The sequence below is a fragment of the Bombus bifarius genome, unplaced genomic scaffold (assembly GCF_011952205.1).
Source record: "Bombus bifarius isolate JDL3187 unplaced genomic scaffold, Bbif_JDL3187 scf7180000007974, whole genome shotgun sequence".
NCBI classification, from domain to species: Eukaryota; Metazoa; Arthropoda; class Insecta; order Hymenoptera; family Apidae; genus Bombus; species Bombus bifarius.
This window is the reverse complement of record NW_022884360.1, coordinates 1,997,861-2,025,338: the sequence shown is the minus strand read 5'-3', so window position 1 is coordinate 2,025,338 and position 27,478 is coordinate 1,997,861. Positions and strand designations below refer to the sequence as shown.

The 27,478-nt window shown below is 39.2% G+C and overlaps 1 protein-coding gene across 1 annotated transcript; it reads right to left on the bottom strand.

The window, feature by feature from the left end:
- Window positions 1-246: 246 nt before the first annotated feature.
- LOC117216862 (putative uncharacterized protein DDB_G0282133) lies at window positions 247-27,478 on the bottom strand. Its single transcript, XM_033463964.1, has 5 exons — window positions 27,352-27,478; window positions 26,498-27,302; window positions 2,939-3,242; window positions 2,085-2,840; window positions 247-1,372 (listed from the first exon to the last, which is right to left on the bottom strand). Exons 3-5 carry the CDS (start codon window positions 3,232-3,234, stop codon window positions 703-705), a joined length of 1,722 nt encoding a protein of 573 aa, XP_033319855.1. The 5' UTR covers window positions 3,235-3,242; window positions 26,498-27,302; window positions 27,352-27,478; the 3' UTR covers window positions 247-702.

Genomic DNA, 27,478 nt, shown 5'->3' with positions numbered 1-27,478 from the left:
GGGAATTGTACGAGAAACCAACAGTACAATATCATTAATCTTTCACCTAAAATTCTACAAATGTAATAAAAAGATATAAATAAAATGAATTTAACTCATATATATTCACCAGTCATATATATTTAGTCATATACGAATTTCTACGAGTCAAAGAACTCGCGTATCGCTAAACTAGAGAATTATCTGGAAGCGAAGAATTCTTGTGTGAAAAATTACAATTGTAATTATTGCATAATTACATAGCAGTCAAGTATTTGTAGAAAAATAGAAAAAGGTATGACTTATACAATCAATTCTTTAGATCATAGAGCTTCCCGATAATTCTCTTAGTAGCCATTATTATAATATTCCTCTGCATAATCCTAATATTCTATTGGAATCTATTTTCACTTACTTACAAATTCGTGTTTTATAAGTAAATGAAAATTTGTTATGTAGCATAGAATAGCAGGATTATTGATCGTATTAAGAAAATGAATGTAAAGAAAAAAGAGAATAAATTACGTTGTTTAGAAGTGGAATGTTTCTTGCGTATCAAATATTTTCCTGAAGCGTTGTACTTGTCGATTTATCTACATATATGTATATGTATATACATACATTAGTATATAGTATATATGTGTGTATATATACATGTATATATAGATAGATAGGTGGATACGCATAAAATTAGTAATTTATAATTAGACGATGAACTGAAACTTAATCAATTTTAAGAAATGAACTGCTTCCCGTTCCGGCTCGTAAAAAAAGAGGTGTTTTTCTTCGCGAAGTAGTTACAGGTTGATACACGTAATTCCCTTGTATCGCACCGGTTAACGTCTTTTGTTTTTTCGTACCGGAACTAAGCTCATACTCGAACGGTTCTTGCTTTGAAATATTTAAATGCATATGTAACGCGTCCTTATTGTCCTCGATGTCAATTTCGTCATAAAGATGCTCCTGAATATCTACATCACAATCTTGGCTGCTCTCATCGTAACTATCTGTTACCGAGTTTGCAGCTATATGACCGTGAATAGATTCCTCGTACGTCGTGTTTTCTTCGACTGCTTCGTCACCTGAACTTTCCGTTTCTTCAGATACGTCACCGCTGCCTGCGTACTTCATTTCACCCCTTTCAAGTAGTTCCAAATGGTCTGGATATATCATTGCTTTTTTGATAGCTAAAGGATCTTTTCTAGACCATTTCTGTACCTCTTCGTCCATTTTTGCTACTTTGGCCGGATTGATAGCCCACAAGCAACCTTTTCTCTGGTTTCCATTTCCGGCAGGTTTTTCAATTTTTTCGAAACACTTGTTCAACGATAAATTGTGCCTAACGGAGTTCTTCCAGCCGTTGGGCGCAGTTTTGAAGTAGGGAAAATGCTCGCTGAAATAAAAAATGGACAGTTATCGTCTGACAATTATGATCGTGTAATTTTCTAAGAAATATATCTCTCAACAATTAAAAAATTCAATTATATCAAATTTATATTTCTCTGGTACTGTTGGAAACTGAATAAATATCAGAATAAAAATTGTTAATGTCAAAGCATTATTATGGCAACAGTGTAACAATGGATTGCAGCGAGGGGGAATGGAAGCTCGTTAAACAAAGAATAAGCCCCACATTTTCTATGGGGACTGTACCCAGGCATGCACCTGGAACACGGAGGGCCCCATACAAAATGGCAGCTTCCCCCTTGTGTAACCCGGGAATAAAGAGAAAGGAGGACAATACTTTTTCCCCTCGTGGGCCAAGTACCGGAGGGTTTCGACCAGCCCTTATCCTTCCGGCCAAATGGTCGAAAATAAGCGGCTGGCGACACATCGTTTGTCAAATAGGAATCTACCCTATTGTACGTTATGTATCAAAAAAATGTTAATCTCAGTTGAATTCTATCGGACCAATCTCCCTTTTTATAAAAGCATCTCCCTCTCAATTTTACTAGGTTTATCGTCTAAAATTTGCATTTCAAACATCATTTCCTCTGATTTATAAGTACTACACATTCGAAATATATGCTATCGTTTTTATAGGAAGACCATTGGATTTCAGAATATGTATCGTCGCAGTCGTAATTGCTGCAATTTCAACTTACCACATAAAATTGTAGATCTCTGAAACCGGCAAAGAACCCGTCTGGCTATTTTTTAACGCCATCGCTATCAGGCAAGAATAAGAGTAAGCTGGTTTAGGGTAGGGTTTGTCGTCGTAGTCTGATAGATCGAATTCCTTTTCTCTTTTCACCGTCGAGACAGAGGTGGCTCCTGAATTGTTGATGTGCACGTTATTGTTATAGATCTGCTTGCGCACGTGCTGATGCGTCTGGTTGGGACTCTGTAACACCTTGAAGTTCTGAATCCTGATACCGGCCATGCCATTCATTTTTGGTGTGCTTTGTGCCTTTGGGTATTGTGGAGAGGTCGTTCTAGCGACGGATATCGCGATCGTTTTCGACTTGGAAGGTGTCACCGACTTTGAGATCTCCTGTTCGTCCTCGGAATCCTCTTCCGTTTCCGTGATATCATTCTCGTATTGTTCCTCCGTCTCGGTGTCGTTCTCAATCTCATTTTCCTGCTCGTTCTCGTTATCGTTGTCGTTCTCATTCTCATTCTCATTCTCATTCTCATTGTCATTCTCGTTTTCGTTCTCGTTTTCTGTGTAACTGCTGCCCTCGTTCTCCGCCTCCTCCTCTACATCGATCTTCTCTCTTATATCCTTTTTCGATGAAAACGAAAAATGCCTTCGACCGTTGTTTGGAGTGGGACTTCGAATTGCTATGTGAGGCATTACCGAGTTGGGATTCACCATAATGGAGGCCGCATCGCTTCCGTTGAGATCAAGATTAAAATTACTGAAATCAAAGGATCGAGTCAGTCTCTAGAAACATTTATTGCCTCTGTTAGAAGAATGTCACGTTATATTTTCACTGGTATGGTACAAATAAGACACCTGCTCGAACTGTTGCTGTTGCCATTGAGCAAACTGGTGGAACCAAACCATCCACTGAGATCGTTCTGGCATCCAATGGGATCGTCGTCCATTTCTAAGCCGGACATATCGGTAAAATTGAAGCCTAGCTCTGTATGACCACCGATAACACCTTCGATCTCGCATTTGATGTCGACATCGAGCATCTCTTGCAAGGATAGACTGTCCGTACCGAGATAGTAATCCATCGTGAGCCAAGGGTCCCTCGTCGGTCCCTGAACCAGCCCAGTACCGTGTCTACTCTCCGTATCCAACATTCACCTGACTGGAATACAAAAAAAAAGAACATTATTTTTGAATTTCTATGCGATATCATAATATTTGTCTTAGAATAACGCTTCTCTTTTTTATAACGCGGTGATCAATGGAACGTTACTAATCGATATAGGGAATGATCATTTGAAATTGCATACTCCTTCTGTTTATTGAAGACGAGAAAGAGGAAGCCTGGTCACAGAAACTGTATCGGTTTCTCGTTTATTCTCACATAGATGCCTGTCCCAGCTGCATTCTGAGCTTAATATTCTGTTCGCTGCAACTGTACTTTAAAACTCGAGTGGATAATACGCAGTAGCATGACGAAGCTAAGAAACTTGCGAAATATTATGCTACGGCATTAACGATCGACGTCATCGTTCCACTTTGAAAAATATTTTTACGATCCTATTCGAGGGTGCCTGCGTTCAGACGTAAGCCGAAAGCCGTCTATCTTTGCTTCGGTAAACGAAAATAAAGAAAAGGAAAGAAAAGACAGCGTGATACCGGCGTTAATATATTTATCTTTAAAAACAGCGAGACGGTAAATTTGGACGATTTTATCGAGTCTAAGGATCATCCTCGCGATCTTTTGTAGCAAGGCCAATAGATTCTCCACCGTGTCCGTACCCGCGTGACCTCGCGTACGCGCGCCTGTGTGCCGTCGTGTACACAGTGTGTACAAGCGCGCAACGAGGGTCTTGAACCCACAACCGGCTTGTGGGTGTGACTGACTCATAGTACTATAGTCGATTTACTATAGAACGCGTGGACTCGTAGTATATGTCCCCCGTGCTCTCGCTCTCCTCTCCTAGCCCCACTCTTGCTCATTTAACTATTCCACTCGACCCTTCTCTGTCAGCTCCGTTCCGCACCGCCGAGCTCTCTCTCTCTCTCTCTCTCTCTCCCTCTCTCCACGTTCTCCCCACGTCTCGCACACGTTTCTTCATTCTTTCTGTTCCATTCTCTGTCTTCGTCAAATTGACTCGTCCCGTCTTCGTCTGGTTCACGATTCCGAGCAACCCAGCTCGTTCTACTCTTTAATTCTTCTTCTTCGTTCAGAACTCTTTTTCTCCCGTCTTCATCCAACACCACGTGTTTTTATTTGTTAACTCTTTTTCCTGCGCGTTTCTTAGCACGTTTGATATCCTGTATCGGTTTTCTCAGCCTTCTCCAGGCGTCTCTCTCTCTCTCTCTCTCTCTCTCTCTGAAGTCCACGAATATTCTTTATCGTCCGTCTTTCATATTTCCCGTCGATTTCACGAATTGTTTCGCTGAAATTTGACCCTCGCGTTTCTGCAAAGGAGCACGGCGAAAAGCTGAAAAACCTGTACCCCTTTAGCCTTTGCGCGTTTATAGGAGATTTAAAAGCGTAAAGACGCGCGGAAATCTCGTGAGGTGAAAAAATATATAAAACATCCGAGGTATAGTGCTTTTCGCGACATTTACTAGATACGATAATCTTCCGCTTGAGTTGGGTTTTTTAAATTATATTCGTAGAGACATGAATATGCATAAATGTCCGCGGTATAACGGTAAGACGTCTTCCTGTAAGTCCTACGGCATCGTAAAAGTACGATCGCTTATGGCAAATGAGGTGGAAAAGTTGTGAAAAATTCAACGAAATCGACGGTGCTGCGAGAAGCGAATTGAAACTTCCTGAATTCAGTTGATCGTAATTTCGAAATGTATGAACGAAGCGCGAAAGAATTAAATGCTACATTGTAGAGGAAAGTTGCTACTTATATAGTACGTCAAAACATGCTTCTCAAATTGCTAATTAATAAACGATAAAACACGTGAAATTAAGAGAACGCGTTACGGTGCAAGTATCCCGCGAAATATATTTCTAACCACGCTATAATTTACTTGTAAAACAAGATGCAATGTATTTCGTGTATTTCGGGACACCTTTTATATCTTAGGATTTATAAAACGATGACTTGTTAGCAAATTACAAAATTGTATGCTTTTACAGGAAATTCGAAAGTGCACGGTTGCAGAGAATGCGTGTGATACGAGGAAAGAAACGAAGTATCCTACAATAACCAATATAGTTCTCCATATGTACAGTAGCTGGTGGGTAAAACAACTTTTCATCGAGCTTCTTCTATTGTAGCTTTTTCATTATATCCTCGAACATATGAATTTACATAAAAAGCAGAATCGTGAGAGGTTTGTCACTTTTTCACCTTTACGTTTTGTCATCAATGGCAGTTTTTCATCTTCTAGTTTCATAGGTTTCTCTTTCGAATTCGACGTGCCTCCGCTGCGAGCAAGTCTTTGCCCTTATCTTTTTCTGTGCGACGTGTTCTTCTCCTGGATCTGTGCTGGTTTGACGAGCTCGCGATACTAAGCTCTGCCTTACCGAACAGACTACTTAACTTCAGTTCAAGTATATCCATAACTTACTATTAAGGCAACCGAATCGTCAGCTGGCTACGAGACAAAAATTTCCGCACGAATCTAACGATCGATGCAAGTTTCTTGCACGTAGACCAAAGATATTGTTGTTATCATACTGTGTACATTATCGTACGTACATAAGTATTTGGACATTTTTTAAATTATTATGTATTTCACTGCGTACAAAATCTACTTGAAATAAAGCTGCTTAATTCTATTTTAGATTTTAATATCTCTGATATTATCTGAAACAGGCGCAAGTACAAGCGATACGCAGATAGTGATAAAACTAAAATATTATTATACAATTAATCGGTATAATCCGTTGAGATCTTAGAACGAGCGAGATATCGGAAACGTAATGCTTGTAAATAACACTAGAAGTGGCAAAATTGACAAATTTCCGTTTCTTATTGCTGCATGTTCTACGTACCAATGAGAATACTACAGTATATTTCAGTGCAAATTCCCTTTCTAAACAGTTATTAATAATGTTAGAAGATGACGTGACAGCGTCGCCTCAATAAAGAAAAATATAAGTGCTAATAAACATTAGTCAATCGTTTCTTGACCTTTGCCTATGCCATCTATCTAAATGAATGAAACATCCAGCTTCCTTCAACTAAGAGCTGCTACGTACAAAGTTCTCTACAAATGTACTTTTCTTTTTCACGAATTTACGTTGCATTAACGCGTGAAATACTCTTCTCTTGGCACTCGCAGCGTTTCCTACGAGCATTCTTCATCGAGTTTCCAACTACATTCTAAGAGATTCTATAGATTCGAAGCGTCAACTATTTATCAGAGACAGATACGCAAATCGATCGTACATTGCTCGCTTCGGTTTCAATTTGGCAGAACATTCGATCGCGTTTATGGCGACAAGTAAAGAATTAGCCATAGAGAAACATTCCTCTATCGTAACGTTGCAAATACAATAGAAATATCGATCTGTTCGTGGGATAGCAGCAAGCGTCGAAATGCTCAGCACAACGCGATACTTACAACGTAATTCATAGACCTCAGATCGAATGTTAATTCAAACGAACTAAGCTGTGCAATCTGAATTCGCGATATAGAAATCTTCTTGGTGTGTTTGATCTGGTACAAAATGCCGCTCTAAAAATATCCGCGCGAAGCGAAAGAAATAGACGGCTGAATCGTCGGTCGCGAAGAAGAGAAAAGAGAGACAAACGGAGAACTGACCCTGCTCCACGTAATTCCCATCGTAGTGTGGCCTTTACGCGCGCACGAGACATTCAAGTCACTACGTGACTGAACGATATTCTTAGACGTGGAAGTGTAATGGAACTTTGTCCGATGCACTTACGCTTCGAGGCTCGCCAGTTATGTTCCATCGGCTTCCAACACACCCACGCCTCCCTCCTCTCCACCTATGAATAACGTTGGCGCGCACTTGAAATAAGTCGAGGAAAATGAAAATAATCTCGCGAGGAAAACTACGAGAGTAGGAAGTTACTTTCTCAGAAGCGAGCAAGTTAACGCGCATGAGAAATTCATTTAAATGCTGCGTTCCGACTAGCAACGAGCTCTGTGCACGTTTGCATCGAGAATTCCAGCAGATCTGCGGTTAAGCGCATCATTTGCACGATTATCTACGACGAATATACGGCAGACTGTTTACGAATCAAATTTTCGTGACTCAGATACGTAACAGGTAGACGTAAGGTATATATAAGGCGGTTGATCGATGGGAAAATGGGAAATAGCGGAAAAAGGACGAACAACGTGAGAGATGGGTCATCGACCTGTCGAGATCAACAAGCGGCAGCATTTATAAGGCGATAAGTTAATCTCACTGTGCGAGGATTCTTTTAGTTGAAATTCACACCGCGTAGGTTGCAGCTGTTAAATTCCTTTCGCGTTCAAGTGTTCCCGAAACCCCGAGCAAACGGATAAACAAAATTAGCTACGGGACAAGCTTTCTCGAAAATTCAATTGCACGTTAATTTCCCTTAATTGAAATGGCTAATTTGTCGAGAGGAATCGCGTTATATACAAAAAAAAACGTTAATAAAACTCGAATCATCGAATTTACACGAGAGAGAGAGAGAGAGAGAGAGAAATTTCTCTTTTGCTCTTTGCTTTAATAAGACGCGGCAGAGATAAATTAATCTCTTGAATGAAAATTTCTAAGAGAAAAAAAGGGCAGACGAGAAACGTGGAGGGGCGGGGGGCAGAAGGAGAGAAAAAAGAAAGAAGAGCAGACACGCTTGACGCAATCAGACGCGATGGGCGCCACGCTGAGTGCTCAAACATTTTAGGCAATGTCAAACACGAAGGCTAACCAGATTAAAACGCTGGAGGATTTAAAATTGTTATTTATTTCTTTCTGCTCGTTTCCAAATTCTTATCGTTAAATTACGAGCACGTTTATTGCAGCATCGAGTAAACAATTTTTGATCGAAAGCGAAACGTGAACCGGGTCGGGTCAATGTCTTTGGCGAAAACTTCACCGAGAGATACGTACGACGAAGAAACAGAACTTGAAAAAGAACGACCGTTTGTTCGTAATAATATCATCGACTACTAAATGGTACCAGTTCTCATAAAAGACAGGTTACGCGGAGAAAATTAGACGATCAAATACACTCGCTCATAGCGTCAGTACCCTATCGATAAACCGAAGAGAAAAACGGGAACGTACGAAGAAATTTACAGTTACTTTCCAACACGCCGAATGCGTGGAATTTCCGAATGGAAATTTCCATGTAAAGCTGCCAAATATTGAATTACCATTTTTTCTTTCGGATATCAATTTTGCAGAATTAATCGCAACAAATAGAATGTTTTTATTTTATCCAGTCAGACGGGTACCATGTTTTTGCGTCGTGAACAATTTTCCATGTTGAACAAGCAGCATACAAAGGAAAATACAAAAATCGTGTCTCGTATGGAATAGGTAGCTAAAAATGGAACACCGACATCGGGTACAATATCTTCATAGAAAACGAGCAGAAAATAGTTTTATTTTTCTTATCGATTAAAGTATTTTCGTTATAAAGTAACATTTTTTTTTTCAAATTACATAAGAAGAAAGCTATTTGCAATAATCACGTATCCAAGTGTCAAATCCTGCATCAGCACATTGGTCATGTGTCCAGAGTCTGCACATTATGCGCCTGATGCATATTTCTCCAGCAGAGTATTGCGCAAAATGTTCTTGGCAAAATAAACGATGCCAAAGTGAGTGAGTGAGTGAGTGAGTGAGCGGGATAGCCTATAGCCATTTGACATTCATCTGTAACATTTTCAAAAATGACACTATTGCATACTATATTTCATATTTTATTCCATATTTCGCCACTTTCCTCCGACTGAGGAATTTTCCGAGTGACGCGTTAATTCAAACGGAATCTGTAGGACGACGTAAGAGCGTAATTTTATGCCTGTTCATTTATGAAAAAATGTATCTGGTTCCTGAAACAGGATTATCTTTCCGCCTCGTTGCCTCTTTAAGCTCAAATTCCGGGAAGAGCCCTTCCTCCGGCGATAGACGATCCTAAGTCCCTGAAGCTATTCAACCAGAAATCCTTGGCAGGTCATAAAGGGCCCCTCTTCTCTTTGCAACTAGCTCTATTTCATCCTAGTCGAAGGCGATCCAATGGCAGATTTTTCATCGAGTAGTTGACTTACATCACGGGCCCATTTAGAAGACCTCTTTCTATCTTTCAGGAAGATCGTTCTCTCGCCTTAAGCTTCGTTTCCACCGAAGCAACATTTCCTCGCTGTAGGTTTCCAACGAAACTTATAGAAAAACGAGGCGAGCTTACAGAAACGTTTTGTGCACGCTGAAACGACACGCTTCCGAGCAACATTTGAGTTTTATTTCGATTTCAAGGCGACGTATCCTCGCTCTACTAGCTCTTAATCATCCTATCTCCACCAGTTTGTAAACCGAGGAAACTTGAGTTTCAGGTTTACGACGTTTAATATTATTTTCTGCAGTTAGGGCCTGTTGCTTACTACGTACAATTTTCATCGTATTATCGCGAATTTGTATTCCTCGTGCCGATCAGACTTACGTATGGGTCCGTCGACCAAGTTCTTTTGGAAAATCCAGTTAGAACAGTTAAGAACTAGGCAGACGTATGGGGAACACTATACAGAGACTTTTCCAGGAAACATTCCAACAAAAATTTCCTCCGCGTCGCCTCGGTAGAAACGAGGCTTTACGCTACTGAACGTTATGTATAATACCTTTCGTAAATACGTGGACGTAACGTACGAGAGGAAACTTTCTAAAAATGATTATTATCCAATCTTCCGCCAACATAATGAACATTATTACGGACCGTCCACTTGGTAATGAAACACACGCTTCCGAGTATCTATTCTCCAGCAATGAGAGTAACACAGCTTTCTGGAAAACTAGCCAGTCTCTTACCGTTAAGTTAATTAATCTACAAGCTACTAAGGGCTGAAAACTCTATGAGACCAGCAGCGTTTAAAAAAACAGAGACCTATTTCTCCATGTACATCGAGCAACCTCCACTAATTGCGCCACTAGGGTGCATATATTTGCACGTTTAGAAGATAATGATCCCAGCAGGGCGTAAATGCGCGGCGTTGGTGGTTAAAGGGTTAAAAGAGCGGCAGCAACGGTGAAACGGCGTTACATCGCTATAAAACTCAACTCGAGCACGATAACTCCTCCGCGTTACAACAATCGACGAGATTTCCCTTTCACCGGGCTTCCCGTAACTGTGTGCGCGCGCGTACGTGTATGTGTGCGTGCACACGGTCGCAGCTGTGTTGTATGGAGCACCTGACGAAACGTCTGTGGCAAGACGATGCAGCAATTGATAAACATGAGCGAGTGGGAGCAGCAGGAAGACCTACACCGAATAAAGGGGCAAGGTCTGGTATTTCTTCCTTCTTCTGGAAAACCTCGCCAATTATAAAACTGGTCGATCCAGTTGTAGGTTTATCGAGTGTGGAAGACGTGTACGAGAAGATATGATGCTAAGAAGCTACCTTCTAACGTCCATGAATAAGTTATCGCGCAAGCTGGAAACACGAGGGTGGTGGTATTGTTCGAATTCGACTAGCCGTCCAACGAGTTCAGCCAACTTCTTTCCACGCTGAAACCAGTATGTATCGATGTAAAAAGAAGCCGGGGATCGGTTGTCTAATCGCACAGGTGGAAGTCGAAGGAGAGAGAGAGAGAGAGAGAGAGGGGGGGGGGATCGTTTCGAAAAAGAACCCCTTGAAAACAGTTTCCTCGCGAGGTGATACTAGAGAAACTGGTTGAACAAATATTGGTCCCGAGACGCGGTCAAACAGCCTAAACGCTCCTTCCATGGGGCAGGAACACGTGTTCCCTGTCGTGGAAAGCGGCCACAGCTGCACACAGCCCAATCATACATAAGAAAGAGAAATATTCCGCTGAACGTATACAGTCGACAAAATGTAACGAATAAAATGCACTAAAATTATCTCGAGTACGGTGTAACGCCGATCTAAGCAAAGAGGGGGAGAACTAGGAGGAAAGGCGAGATCGACCTAGATTTTTTAACCTTCCATTTCGTGTATTTGTCTTGACGAAAAACCGATCAGAGTGGAAAATTATTTTGATAAATATCGAGAGGAGGCGAAGTCGGCCAATCGACGGTGTAGGTTTGCGTGCACGTAAAACGGCGGGATTCTTTGTGATCGCTTCTCGAGAACCGGTTTGAATCACGCAGAAGAGGGCTTATGAAGTGAGTCGAATGTGAATCGTGTTCGTCTAATAAATGGACTTTTGTCCACCAGCTCGATAACGACGATCTAAGAGCTTTCCGTCTGCTGTGACACGTCGCTCTGACACGTATTATGCAACTATTCCAATGTTCTAAATATATTTTTTTTTTACGCCAAAATTACGACAAATCGCAGTACGAAATTATACACAAGAGGCGAATAGTGGATGTGTTAGCAGACGTCAGATGATTTCTTCTAAAAAAAAAAAAAAAAAAATAAGAAGACTCCTGAAGAGGCACTACCCGCTAGACCTAAACGTTAGATTCAATTAGTTATCTAAATTAAGTAATATTTACTTATTTATAATACTTATAAATTATACTTATCTATAATAAGTATTAACTTATTATAAATAATCAGCCATGTCACTGCGCCACGCTAGAAAAATTACTGAAAATTCTCAACGCGAGAATTGATTGTAATTTTAATAAATAAAAAAAAAATATGAGACTCCGTTTTCGAGAAATGATTTTGAAAATTTGTCAGGTATTTTTGGTAACTTGACTAATTTACTGACTCAACCCACGACTGTACGAGTAAACGAAATAAAAGAAAAACGTGGGATAGAGTTTACTCTTTTATAGCTTCATTTTCAAGAAGACAGAGCTCGACCATGTTTAACTACTAATAATGACAAACTTTTAAACCCGATGTGTTCGAAAACGAAGCGTCATACGAACAAACCTTATTCCATATTTTCTTCTTATTTTTTCATAAGGAATTGCTTCGTGTTCGCTTACACACATTCGATCGCAAACTGTGTAACAAAAAAGTATAATATCTTTCGAGATAGCAAGCGAGATAGGTACGGTTAATTTCATGCCGGCGCGGCATTAAGACAGCGGCAATGCTTCAATTATTTAATTTAATTTACGATGCATATAATTTCGCGATTCGTGTATACGGGCAATTTACGGTGCACGAATAATTTTACGATTCGATGAAACGGCCCCTGATCGATCGTATGCTTTCCTATCGTTACGCGTTAATTTACTTTTATCCGTCTTACTGATGCAAGTAGTATACAGGGTGTCCCGCAATTTAATATACGAGCTTAGTGTATTCTACAGATAAAACTAAGAGTAAGATGTCACGTGGCAAGAAGTCCATAAATGCTCTATCAAAAAGTTAGTATAACGAGAATATTAAATGCCATAGATACGTATGTTCTTACTTTTTCTCTTTGTTAGTTTAAGTACAGGATAAGACGAGATACATAACGTTAAATGACATACGTAACGATGAAATTCAGTGGCACACGGGTATAAATTTTGTATTGACAAAGGCGCACGATATTTCAATACACTCGCATAAATATATATAGCTTCACGTTATCGTTTTGATGAAACATTTTAATGAAACATTTATGAACTCCTCGCTATTTAGTCTTGCTTTAGTTTTATATCTGCGTATAGAACGCACTGGCAATGTTTGTACACTGTATACGTTTCTATTCACAGATATCCTTTTTTTCCTCTGCTACAACCAGCTTGCTCTACAGACAAATCTCGTACGAACGTTGGCTATAAATTTGCAATGCCGAATACAGTTCGACGTGTTTTTATCCTTGCTCGGTATTACTTCTTGACGGCAGCCAGCTGCCGGGAGCAGTCAATTTCATTACGTGTCGTCGAACTCTGCAGCTGGATTTTCTTGCAGGCACTCGCGCCCCTCTCGTCGAGCTTTCTCCCCCTGTCGTTAGCGAAAATTCGACCTTCAACGCGCCTCTTCCAGCCGTCCTAGTCTCCTTAACTTCGTCTTCAGCGGTGATCAAGATACGGATGACGATGACTATAAAAGGAAGAGCGAAAACTGCGCAAGGTGTAATGATACACCTGAAACGATAGCGAAGAAACAGCGCGAGATATCATCGAACAAGATCCGAACTACGTTTCTAAATGTTTATTAATTATTTGTCGAATGTTTAAAAAAAAAAATTATTAATGACCCGATTTAAATTTGGTGTCCGTCCTCTTCAAGATAATCCCTTGATTTTGCATTGGTATAACGATCGGGTTAGTTCTGATATGTTCCGAATGATTTTTGAAAATCGTTTTCTTCATCCGCGTCGACCGCCTGTTCTTCAGGGAGGAGCGCTTGCGAGATAATTTTATTAACATAATTAAAGCGCAGAGCTTGGATCTCATTTTTTGGAAATATAGAAAGAAGTCGTAAGAGCCTAATGTAAAAATGAATTACTCGTACTCGCCATATTCAGCTCCTTACGACTTCTTTCTATTTTTACAAAAATGAAATTGAAGCTCGAGGCACATCGGAACGCAATCTGGCGCTCAATGCGGCTGGGAGAAACGATGTGCAAAAATCATTTGCAGCATAGCAAAGAGCCGATCTGATCGCTATATTAACACCATCGCACCAGTCGAAATGACTGGTTTTACAATTTTAGAAATATTCCAATGCTCGTTCAGGGATCACAGACCCAGATGGATTAATAATACCACAAATGTACGACATAACTTGGAATTTCTTTTGTAAGAAAGTAATAAATCAATAAATATAAAAATATCCTATTATTATGTATTTCTTAGAGAAATGTTTTGCTAGAAGTAGCTTCGTCTTAACTGTAGGTAGTTTTAACGTTAATACAGGACGAGACCTATGGGATCCAACTATGGAGAACAGCGAGAATTCTTCGACGATTCCAATCAAAAACTCTTTGATCCTTGATAGATGCACCTTGGTATGTTACCAACGAAACGATACACCGCGACCTTAAGAAACCTACAGTTAAAGAAGAAATATCGAAATTCAGTAACAGATATAACATAAGAATTAACAACCACCAAAACCCATTACTTGACACGACGCAGACTAAAAAGACACCCTCTAGATTTAAACATTAGATTCAGCTAGAATGAAATATACGATAAACACTTATTATTCATGTTATAGTACCACGCCAGAATAATTTAATATAATTCTCAATGAGAGTTGATTGTAAACTACTTCCAAATAAAAAAAAAGAAATACAGGACGAGACCTATGGGATCCAACTATGGAGAACAGCGAGAATTCTTCGACGATTCCAATCAAAAACTCTTTGATCCTTGATAGATGCACCTTGGTATGTTACCAACGAAACGATACACCGCGACCTTAAGAAACCTACTGTTAAAGAAGAAATATCGAAATTCAATAACAGATATAACATAAGAATTAACAACCACCAAAACCCATTACTTGACACGACGGATCAGATCCGCAGACTAAAAAGACACCCTCTAGATTTAAACATTAGATTCAGCTAGAATCAAATATACGATAAACACTTATTATTCATGTTATAGTACCACGCCAGAATAATTTAATATAATTCTCAATGAGAGTTGATTGTAAACTACTTCCAAATAAAAAAAAAGAAATACAGGACGAGACCTATGGGATCCAACTATGGAGAACAGCGAGAATTCTTCGACGATTCCAATCAAAAACTCTTTGATCCTTGATAGATGCACCTTGGTATGTTACCAACGAAACGATACACCGCGACCTTAAGAAACCTACTGTTAAAGAAGAAATATCGAAATTCAATAACAGATATAACATAAGAATTAACAACCACCAAAACCCATTACTTGACACGACGGATCAGATCCGCAGACTAAAAAGACACCCTCTAGATTTAAACATTAGATTCAGCTAGAATCAAATATACGATAAACACTTATTATTCATGTTATAGTACCACGCCAGAATAATTTAATATAATTCTCAATGAGAGTTGATTGTAAACTACTTCCAAATAAAAAAAAAAGAAAAAAAAATACAGGACGAGATCGTTTCGAATAGAACGACAGTGAAATTTTGATCGATTAATCGACAAAACTATTATCTTTCACTTAGAACATCTCATATATCAAAGAGCTACAATTGATCGACGAAATTCATTTTTTTTTTTTTATTATTTAATTTATACTTGTACAATTTGTCCAGCTGGACATTCGGTATATTTTTCTAACTTAATTCTAACTCAATAGTAACATGTGGATGGCTACCCCCAGTGAAATACCATCTTCGAGAAATTCATTGTATCGTGCTATTGCTGTGGATTAGACGAGATTTTGAAACGCGCGCGTTCCTCCAATTGTTTCCGAGAACTTGTCAAGGTGAAGGGACCCGAAAACGGGCTCTTTGCATCGTATGACGAGAACTTGGAGGTGGACCAATAATTCGCAAACAGCGGGAAGCCGCCACTTTTCCCAGCCGAAGAAATACTTTTGTCAAAAGGGAATGAAAAGACCACGGAATCGCTTTTGCGGTATTTGCAAGGTACAAGTGTAAAGCTGGCCGTCCCTTTGTTCTCGAAACTACCATTACAGCCAAGAAAAGAGTCGATGCGTGTCGGACGGCGGAAGTATTTCCTGGCAGGTAGCTACGAATTTTTAGCGCCGACTCGATTACTCGGGCATTCTCATGCTTCGATACCCTAACCATTCTTCTCCTTTGCCCTTTATTAACTTTTCCCTGCGCTCCACCTGCTCGCATGATACAACTTTCCGATCGATGCCACTTGCCATGGGCGTTCGAAACGACTCTGTGTTCCTCAAGATCGTCGAAGAAATTGAATAGGATTCGGATAGCCTAAAATTCTTGAAAGTCCTTGAAAGTCTTGAGAGTTTCGACGGATATCGAATGTTCCATTGGTGTTCGATATGTCGCAAGCTTTTCGATTATTTTTCTTCGAACAACGCTATTAACGTAAAACGTTGAAGAAAGTCCGGAAACTTTGAATTATCGTGAACACGTTTATTTAGGTGGGTGGTCTTTACAGTTTGCGGTATACGTTACGAATGTATCGTTTTCGATAAAATCTTTTTACCAAACACGTGACTGATAAAAGCGTATTATTGTTTAGTTATTAATTTATTTAACTGTGACTATAAGGTAAATCTGAAGAATTATATGCTTTATTATTATTCGTGTAATATTTACTTAATTATAATACTTACTTATAAATTATACTTATCTATAGTAAGTATCAACTTATTATAAATAATCAGCCATGTCACTGCGCCACGCCAGAAAAATTACTGAAAATTCTCAATGCGAGAATTGATTGTAATTTTAATAAATAAAAACGAAAAAAATTATTATTCATAAACTTGCAGCGTATGGCTTGCATCGTGATCCGTTTAACTACGACATAGCCAAGTGCACGCGTACTCGCAGGAAATTCAAAATCGATTTTCTCGAAAACAAAGCCTCCGGTGAAAAAAAAGTATTCTATATTTTCCACCTATTTTTTCATGTATTATACCATCACGCCCTCCACGGTTGTACCATCGATACTGGGACACCCTGTATAAAATACTACATCAACTTCACGTAGAATTTCCACGAATTTTTCCACCAATTTTCTCCCACCATCGGCAAACCTGTTCCTTTTTCTTTCATTTCAAACCTATTTAGACTTTCAAGACTCTGCGAAATATTGGCGATATGTATACAGGGTGGTTGGTAACTGGCGGTACAAGCGGAAAGGGGGCGATTCTACGCGAAAAAAGAAGCCGAAAATATAGAATAACAATTTTTCCTTCGAGGCTTTGTTTTCGAGAAAATCGACTTTGAATTTTCGCTCGGTACGCGTGCACTTTATCGCGTCTCGTTAGAACGGATCTCACTGTAGATCGTTGTCTCTATGGAAAAATTAAAGAAAAAAAAATTTTTATTCTATATTTTCCACTTCTTTTTTCGCGTACAATCCCCCCCCCTTTCCGCTTGTACCACCACTTACCAACCACCCTGTATATCGATCGTCTACAAGCCGTTTAAGTTTTCTAGGTCATCAATGTCGTAACGAATGATCGCGTAAATGGATTTCCGACGTCTTCGACTTACCAGACTTTCTTTAGCATCTTCTGTCAACGACAGCGTTCGGATCGAAGCATTCAAAACGCTTGTTCAAACGCCAACCTCTCAAAAAACTTACCAAAATAACAAACAGCCTCGAGACTTTCGCGAGCTTTTCGGGGTATGAAATCCTACTCGAAGAAATTCGAATGTTTCGCCACGCGATTCGCGATCGCCAAGTGCCGCGGTGAACTTGGTAGCCGTCTCGAAACTCGAAAATTATTCCAAGAAGAAATACCGATTCGCTACCGTGATACGCCGACAATTTTTTCTCCGTGTGCTTCTAACGAGGAACAGAGCAAAGAGGAGGGAAAAGAAGTCGACTCCGACGACGTTCCACGAGAACAACTCAACCTTTCAACGTACACAGGGAACGTGTAAAGCACGTATACGTCGAACGTCGGTTTCACGGTCGTGAAAACACAAGACATCTCACGGCAGATCTTTTCCCATGGCCGCGGTGCTTACCGGCTACTTCCTCAACGGGCCATACTTCCGCCGATAATGTTCGCGATCCGGGGATTACCCGGGGGTATCGAACGATGTTACGTTTTTTCTTCTTCTTCTTTCTCCGCCGTTGTATGCAAATAGGTCACGCAATTTCTCTCCCCCTTTCCATGCATCTGTGTAACGATGACCCTGATGCAGCTATTATGCGAATAAATCGCGGCCTACCAATTTCAAAAGGATATAAACGCAATTCACAGAGAAACGATTCGCACACGGCTGTTATTATCCGCAGCTTTTGTAAGCGTTTGTGGAGCAACATTTGCATGCGAGATTTTATTGCGGCATCGAAACAATATGAAATAGCTGACGGGTTAATAGTATTCCTCGGTCGATAAGCAAATATCGGTCTTAGAGTGGCGAAAGGATGCACCAACGAATCGCATTGTTTCGATCAAACGATTTCGCCCGACTTTCCGATATCTTTCCATCGATGTACGCGCCAGCTTTTCAACGAGAAAGTTCCTCTATTCCCAATCGTAATTCCTTCGAATATTTGATAAAGATATCAGATATGCAGGAAACAGACTCGAACGAATTTCTTCCTAATATAGAAATTACCGAAATACGTCGGTCACGACGGCAGAACGCTTGAGAAAGCGGTGATCTTCTCTGCGAGCTCTCCTCTCCTCTGCCTCGCTTTTTCTCTCTCTGTTGGTTACATAACCGATAAAAAGTTTAAATAAGATCACGTGAACGAGAACACTGGCCAATGTGCGAACAGGTATCACGCGCTCTGTTCCGATAACGCGCTCCTTTTCGTTTCTTCTGGTCAGATCCGAAATTTATGTACGAACGGGTATCAGGCGATTCTTTATGAGAAAATAAGAAGGAAGTATAGAATAAAATTTGTTCACATGACGCTTGGTTTTTTGAGAAATTTAAATTTGGAAATTTGTCGAGAATGCGAGAAAATAATCGATAGGACGTTTTTCCATGTGTGAAAATAAGTAAAAAATGTAGGATAAAATTTGTTCAGAAGACGCTCTATTTCCGGGAAAAATACATTTCAGAATTTATCACAGGCAATGAGGCAATTCTTAACTAAAAAACACGTTCAGACTCTAATTTTTTTTACCCACATTTTTTACTCGTTCTTGCCTGCTTTCGATTCAAGTTCAAGAATACTCGACAGAGACTCTTTACGATGAAATTGTACCAATAGTAACATCGTAGATATTGTATTAATAGGCCAATTATTTATCTCGATACTAATCTTACCAGGTGCGGTCAGATGACCAATTTGAAAATTTAATTTAAATTTGTACGCTCATCGTTATGTCTTTTGCTCGTCTAATTTTATGTAAATTCTTATATTATCTGATTAATCGATTTTTGTTGATATAAGAATTTACTCATGACCAGTTTCAAAATTTAATTTAAATTTGTACGCTCGTCGTTATGTCTTTTGTTCGCCTAACTTTATGTAAATTCCTATTATTATCTGATTACTCGATTTCTCGATTTTTGTTAATATAAGAATCTACATAAAGTTAGACGAACAAAATGAAATTTTGAAACCGGTTATTTGATCAGGCTTGATAATGATAGTCTTAAATGTTAATTTCTACTACGAGCAGACCCATCTTCTTTGTCCTACCTACACTTTCAAGCGTCATTTACTTTCTGCCTTGCTCACGTTACTTTCTTACCATTAAGCTAACTGTTCTTCCAATTGTAACTAACGATATATACCGAAGGTTGTACAGTCTGTATAAATAAATTAATTAATTAACACGTTGAATGCCATGGGGGTCACTGGTGACTGGCTCACCAAGATTAGTACAAACAAATACATAATTTGAAGAAATGTCAATAGTTATAAATTTCTATTACCAGCAACTAAGGGAGTTGACAGTAAAGCAAGAAATGGCAAATCTTGCAACAGTTCTTTAAGATTATTGCGGGTCCAAATAAATAAGAATGGATTATGGTTTGTGAAAGGTCCCGGGACGTAACCACATAGAAAAGGGCATAACGTATCTCTTGCAGGTAATATTTCAACATTATATGTATAGCATAATAAAACATTCGTCGTGGTCTTCACGGCCAAACTTTGTCAAACTGATCTGTTAATAAATAAATATATAAATAAATAAAATTTTCCGACTCGGTTTTCTCAAAACCATAGGCGTCATACAAAAAGATATTATTCCGTGTTCTTTTGTTACCTTTCTATGAGGAATTACCTGCTGCCAACTTGTGCATAACTATTGAATGCACATTGTACGCTTTGTCTCGATTTTTGGTACGCCGCAGCACAAGGATCGGTTAGTACGGCTCAATGAGCTGCTGACAAAGACACCCTAAACCCAGGTATCGGAATTTTTGGCCTTGGAAATTATCGTTGGAATTTTTCCATTTCCTCTAGCGATGGGGTCCCCTTCGTGACTGTATATGGAAAAACGTGAGGAGAATATTTTCTGTGGAAAAGGGCAACGTCAGATGACACTGGAAGAAGTAACAATTTTCTCGTCAACCGAGGAACCAACAGTTTTACTCAAACTCGAGTTCATGGAAATGATTCGTATGCGGGTCTCAATTACGAATCATTGGAGAAGCTTCACCGAGAAGCAACTGATACGAGTGGCAGCAGCTCGTTTCGCTATACAAAGCTACTGTTATTGGGCCACGAAAGTATTTACTATAGAAAATTGGTCCACATTGTATACATTGTATAAAACATTTGAAATATTTTATTAGACTATAACAAGTAGACTGCGAATGTCTATGCAATCTTTAATTTTTATGAAAATAAATACAGAGAGAGAATATAAATAAAAAATGTCTTGCTTCGTCTGTTAAATATTACAAAGAGTACCGCGTTTCTTTTTAATTTTAATTTATATATTATATGAATTCTGTAGATTTTTTCAATGTTAAAAACAACTGTCACGGTATTGTATTGGTTAAAATTTGAAATTCAACCTAAAAATGTACACAGCAACTACGAGATACTTATTGCAAATATATATTCAGTGAAAAGCGAGTATACGGTATGAATAACCATCTTAAACATATAACGAGTATTAAGATATGTCTCCGGCAAATATTCAAGTAAATAATACGCTGTTTAAACAGTTTTACGACCCATACAAAATATATACTTGCAGTAAATATCTTACAGATTCCATGTACATTTTCAAATTTGTTTCAAACTTTACAATCATGATAGTCAACATATCGATGAAAAGCGTATAATCCTGAAATACTTTATTTGTTTACTATCCTCCAATATTTTCTGAAGCCTGTTTATGTGCAAAGATCGTCGCTTCGCCGAAGACAAAGAAAAACGGCGCAAACAAATCATTAAGCGACTCGTACGAAAACATTTAAAAGACGCACGAACGAACTACAAATGACACGAGACGGTGAAGAGCGTCGACGTTACCGGTGACATAATTTTCATGGTTTGAAAATAAATTGCGAAGGACAGGCATCCGCGTGAAAACAAGCTCCGTATCGAGTGGAACAACGTGAAAGTCTTCTAGCCGTAAGAGGCGTACGATGCTGATTGTGCCAATCTAGCCACGTGTTTCCTGATACGATTTTCGCGCTATAAGGTTGAAACGATCGAGAGCACAGCTAGCTTCTTTTTCCTCTTGGCTCCAGAGATTACCCAACGAGGTCAATCAGACTGGTAAAAAAAGAGTAACGCGTGGAACTTCATAGCGAGACGAGAAGATGAACCGCTTCCGCCTGAGCAACATAATCTTCGCTTTCCTTATCTATTCGGAAGAAATACTTTACCTTGCGAGTAGCGCGTCACTCGCTGCTCTTCGACGCGATACCCCTCCCAAACGAAATACTCGAATTATTCCCATTTTGTCACTTTTCTGCCCTACGTTAATACTACTTTACAATACCGTAATTATACAACTTATCTTCCATAACAAAGAGCGGTAATGTAAACGGTGAGTCATCGAGCAATTACAAAGATTTACCTCCTCCATCGTACAGCGTCCCACTCCTTAGGAGCAACGTAACTAATCCTTTTCCTCTGTTTGTCGAAACTCGACGTGTCTAACAACGAAAAAAGAAAAATCGAAGACAGAAGAAGAAGAAGACACTCTGTCTGTTTTTGTCCAGTGTACACTACCGTGCGTAATAAACTAGACGCTCGGTCTAGTCCAATCAAAACATTGGTATTTCCACAATATTTTCAACGCTATGATAGAAGAATTATTTCTCTACCGCCGATTCTTTACTTCTTGGCATGCCATATGTTCTGGCTAAATCGCAACTGAAACAAGGAATATACCTGCATCCATCGAGTTACATTTATATCTCTAATGAATAATCGACGCTTGATAAAATCTGTAGAAACTTTTAAAACGTACTTGAAAATACATATCCATCGTTCTAAGATCTCAACATTGAACAGGCACGACGCTTAAGGTCACTTAACTTGGAACAATTTTCATCTACCTTCGATGATTGCTTTCTTACTTATACTAATCAACAACAGCTATTATCTGTAACAATATCCTCTACCTGTACATGATTGCCTGAGATAATATCAGAAGCGAGAATTAGATTGACGAGCTTTACTTCAAATATATTTTATATAATTCCAATAGTCTGAACATGTGTAAATGCTTATGCACGGTAGTGTATCCTGCCGGGATGCTAAATAACGCGCAGATTAGTAGAGTGCATCCGACGAATTTGCTTGATATTAAAAGGATGGTGGGGCGTATCCGCGAGCGCATAGGCAGAGAGAGAAAGAGAGAGTCGGCAGTCTGCATCTTGCGATGGACCAACCGTACAGATATACGTATAGCCGTGCTCTCCTCTCCTACCAGCGCTTTTCGCCCAGTATCGATCTGATATCCCTGCCGCCGCGCCGCGCCGGCCGACCAGTGTTTGCAAAAGAGCTATGAACGTGTCTGCACTCACGGACGCCGTGTGCGCGTGCACGCTCACTAACGCACAACAAAGCTGTCGTTAGTGGTGGCTGCACTCACGGACGCCGTGTCCGCGTGCACGCTCACTAACGCACGACAAAGCTGTCGTTAGTGGTGGTGCGCCTCGGTTCTTGCCTGCCGCAAGACAGTTTGAAAATGCACCGAGCCACTACACAGCCTTCCTTCTTGATTCCTGATACACAGCTTTTTATCCCTGTCAACCGATCGATCGATCTTCATTACTCGTCAAATATTTTCTACAAACCAAATATTTCATGAATACGATTTAACGCTTCGATTATTCTGCGCGGTAATTCTCTAACGGAACAGCGTACCCTCTCTCTTATCCTATGGCAAGAAACTTATCGCTATCTTTGTGCGCGTGTATCAGTTGGAAATAGACTGAGAAATAGCTTGCGAGAGTTGCAATTGATGGGATCAGAAACACCTCGTATCGCTTCGGGTCTGTGTACGTAGCAAACAATTTCAAATCAGCTATGAGTCGAAGTTTCAGTCTCGACATGGTTTGAAACGAAAGAATGCCAATGGAAAAGGTTTCCTGATGATTGGGACAAAAATTTGTAAAACAATAGGCTTATTGGTTATGCGTGTTATTTATCGAGCAATGAAAATCCTATTTAAAATCAATGTAGTATTCTATATAATAATAAGTAGTAAAAGTGAAATAAGTTAGTAATTAAATAATAAGAATAATGTTTTTATGCGACAAGATTCTATACATTCTATACAAGAACTGATACATTCGTAATGTGTAAGCTACAAAGATGAGAAAGGTAAACACGTGTATTTATGATACTGTGTGAATAAAAATAGTCGGAAAAAGATATGGCGTATGTACTCATGAAACTTCGCAATCCTGTCGAAACTCTGAAAACTTTCAGCAATTTTAAATAAATAAATAAATGTATATGTTATATTTTTATAGATATATTATTAAATTTCTAATATTCTAATATTGACAGTCTTGAAAAACGTCGAATCGTTTCGATATTGAGACTCAAATGCCCATCATTAACTGGAAAATTAAGTTCGTAGTAGGTACTCGATACGATATTGCACATGGACGACGAAAAGAGAGGGAGAAAGGCACACAGATGGAACGCGGGAACCTCACGTACACGTGGACGTGTGCCAATGGCAAATTGGCGCGAAAAAAATCTCGCTCGGCTTATCGTTACGGGCTCTATTTCATTCGTAATCTTCGTATATCCTCGACCACTTAGAAACAGTTTTGATGCATGGAAGATAAAACGGTAACAATTCAAAAATGCGTCGGTTATTTTTTCACCTTCGATAAATACTTTAAGCATGAAATAAATTCGACCGAAGTGCTCCTTCTATTCGAATCATTTTGCTTTCACCAAGAGAACCGATTCAGTTTCTTGAAAGATTTCGCGTGTTGCTACGAATGGCACGCAATCTGCATTCGGCAAAGCGAATTTCTCCGAACATACCTAAGCTACAAGTTGTTGCGTGTTGTAGTACGGGAGCGCAAAATCGATTCTTGATCTCGATTAGATTTAACCGTAACAAACCAGACGGAGCCACCATGAAAATGAAAATATGTGCGAACGAATAAACACTTTTCAATTTGATAGTATTTTCTACTGTTTACTAAAACGTGTAAAGCAAAATTCATCGCGTTATCGTTGTTTCGAAAAATTACGTTACGGGAGAGTTCTGCTTGATAACCGTAGGAGAAGCGAGGTTATAAGCATCGCATGAAACAGTAATTTTTTTTACGGTTATCTTTTCACATCTTTTAAAACAACTTTCTAACGCGTCCTAGAGGCACTCTCTCAGTTTCGTTTCTAAACAATGGTGCGAATCAAATGTTCATCTCCAACGATCCTTTGGTAAATAGAAGAAAACGAGGCAAAAAATCACTGAAACGTGTAACTACAATGTTTTTAGTAGCTGACGAAAACGGACTCCCATTTATTTATGACGTATCTAATTTCGAGCTTGTAAAAATGCTTGTTTCGCTACATGTATTAGAAAATAAAATAATAAATTAAGATAAGTGAATCGATATTAAGCGTAATTGTACTTTTGGAAAAATAATAATAAATAATAAATAAAGGAAAAATAAAAAAAGAAAGGAAAGGGCATGAAAACGGGCAGCACACGGTCATGGCATCGATTCAATTGCCAAGAAACAACTTTCTTTAGCGTAACGCAGAAGAAAAAATATTAAATGAAAAAAAAAATGTATGGACGAAGGAACTCTTCTCAGTGACAAATAATAATAACTCGTGAACACGAAACATGGCGAGGTAAATTTCGGTCGAGCCTGTAGGATATTTCCTGCGGTGGGCATATGGCGAGGGGTAGAGTTCCGAGAAGGTTCCCACGGTCAATAGCTTTCGTGGCGGTGAGGCTTGAAAGTGCTCGAGGGGCCCTCCCTACTACTCGTTATTCGCAATATTTTCAAAAAATCTCCTTTTCTGAGACCGCGATTCGACAAAAACCAATAAATCTTCTACAAATGATACTATACCGTTACGAATATTTACTAACATTACAATTAGTTCATTATACATTCTTAATAACATCGTGTAAATCTTTTTTGCTTTAAAATCAATAAATTATTTCCCATAGATCCTTCTAATCCCAATTGAAAACGAGGGCTTTTAATTGCTACTCCTGTTATTGATTACTTGCCGCCAAGTCGAGGGAAACTTTCGGCTAGCTTCGTTAATTATTTTAAGCGTAGACTGCAACCAACGTTAATAAAAAAAAAATAACTTCGTTATAATAAGCTTTTTAACCACGAATCAATAAGTCTCGATAAACACTGTGTAAATCGCTTAATTTGTTAATCTTTCGCCATCTTTGATGGTAATTCTTTTTTGATGACACATACGTAAAACGACATTGTGCAACATGCAAACGTCGATTAAAGCAGTAAGCGGTATAAGATTTTAATTTGATGTGCAAGTAGAAATCCATAATTTATGTGGACACGAATATCGTAAATTACTTACAAATTAATTCTTTTCGCTAAAAATGATTTATCAAAAAGAAGAAAATACTAGTACGAAAATAATTTTTGTGCACAATAATTATTCCCTCTCTCGTCGCTGACGAACACGACCCCGAATCAAAATGACGATTCGTCGTACGAGTGCAAACGTGACATTGCACGGAGTGCATTGAGCGGCAAAACAATGGCTTTCATCACCGGAAATACATGTTATATCAGTGAGGTTTCCCGGTAATACACTCACTCTCTTCCCGCCGAAAGTTACGTCGAGGTCCATTCTGCTTACGATGAATCACTCATTCAGTTCGATTTGACACACGAGCCAGCCAACCGATTGTTTATTTTTTACGAAGCGTTGTACGCTTGATAAATAATTGCTATGGTGATGTGCTCACGGCCGCCTACGCTATCGAATCGGCGGAGCGCGGCAAATGTATGAATCTCGTGGCCGATCGTGAATTTATCGTGTCCAAGCGGTCTAAAAATACCGGCAACGCGCAGGGGCAAAAAAAGAAGAAAAAAGTATCGTCGAACCGCTCAATTACTGACAGATTAATCCGCTGCTATTAACAGTAGTGTGCAAACACGAACGTAAACATAGATGTATCGTAATACTCGATAAACTCTGTGTAGGAAGAAAGGTAGAAAAAAAAATTAGAGTTGAAAGCATCATGACTGCCCCCTTGTACCTTGACACTCGAAAGCTAGAATGGCTCGGCGGGCCGGCTAAGACGAAATATTTTTTCATAATTTTTCGTTGAGGCTTGCGTGAACGGCACGTAAATAAAGCGTAACTAGACCTACCGTGTGTTTGACAATCCTTAAAGCACGTCGTCCTCGCGGGCAAGCACCACTTTCACACATATATTTACAAGAGAATTATGCGATTTTTGGCAGCGACCATGTATAAACGGACACCGACACAAGACCCCCTTTACGGAACTGAAGTAACGTTGACGGGAGGCTCGTGAACAAAGACCACGCACGATTTCAAATCTCGTCCTGACGATTGGCCGGCCGCAGTCACGTGGCCTTGCCGCCCTCTCCTTATTGGCTGTTCACTACGGGTTGCGAGGACATTTTAAACGATGTACTTATGCACATGGCTGACAAAGGGATACGCACCAGGGAATTTTCTTTTCTATTTTTTTACAGAAATATTATCTCTATTAAATGTAATAATTTTTTACTAATAATTATTCGTTAAATCGACAATCAATCAATAGACACTGCAGTATCCGCGTTAAGAATGGCAACAATTGTACGACTTCTCCCTTACCTTCCCCACTTCAAAATGGCCGAATCCAAACAATGCACAGAAAATCATTCACTCTCGTTATATTTCAATATGTTTTAATTTCATGTGCGACTTAAAAAAATCTTAATATTTTTTATCATTCCTTAAATGTAAAATATTTTACAATTTATGCTGGAAACGCGAAAATCATTCGTGACAGTAAATCGAAAACATTGGACGAGTCCATCGTTCTAATTGGGAGGGGAGCGCGGCAGTCCCGTCAAGAATGAACCATAGCAATAATGGCGGGAATATACACACACGCATACATATTTATCGACTTTATGTGGAAAAACATAAGTCAACGTTACCCTGTGAAACAGATTTGTACGCACTGTATCGAATTAAATATAATACTAACGTATATCAATATGATTAATTTGTTGCGGAATTTTGGGCAAAATATTAATTCTTTAGCCCATCGAGATCAATAGCTTTGTTATACCTACTTTTTTTAAATAAATACATATATTTAAGAGTCGTTAATG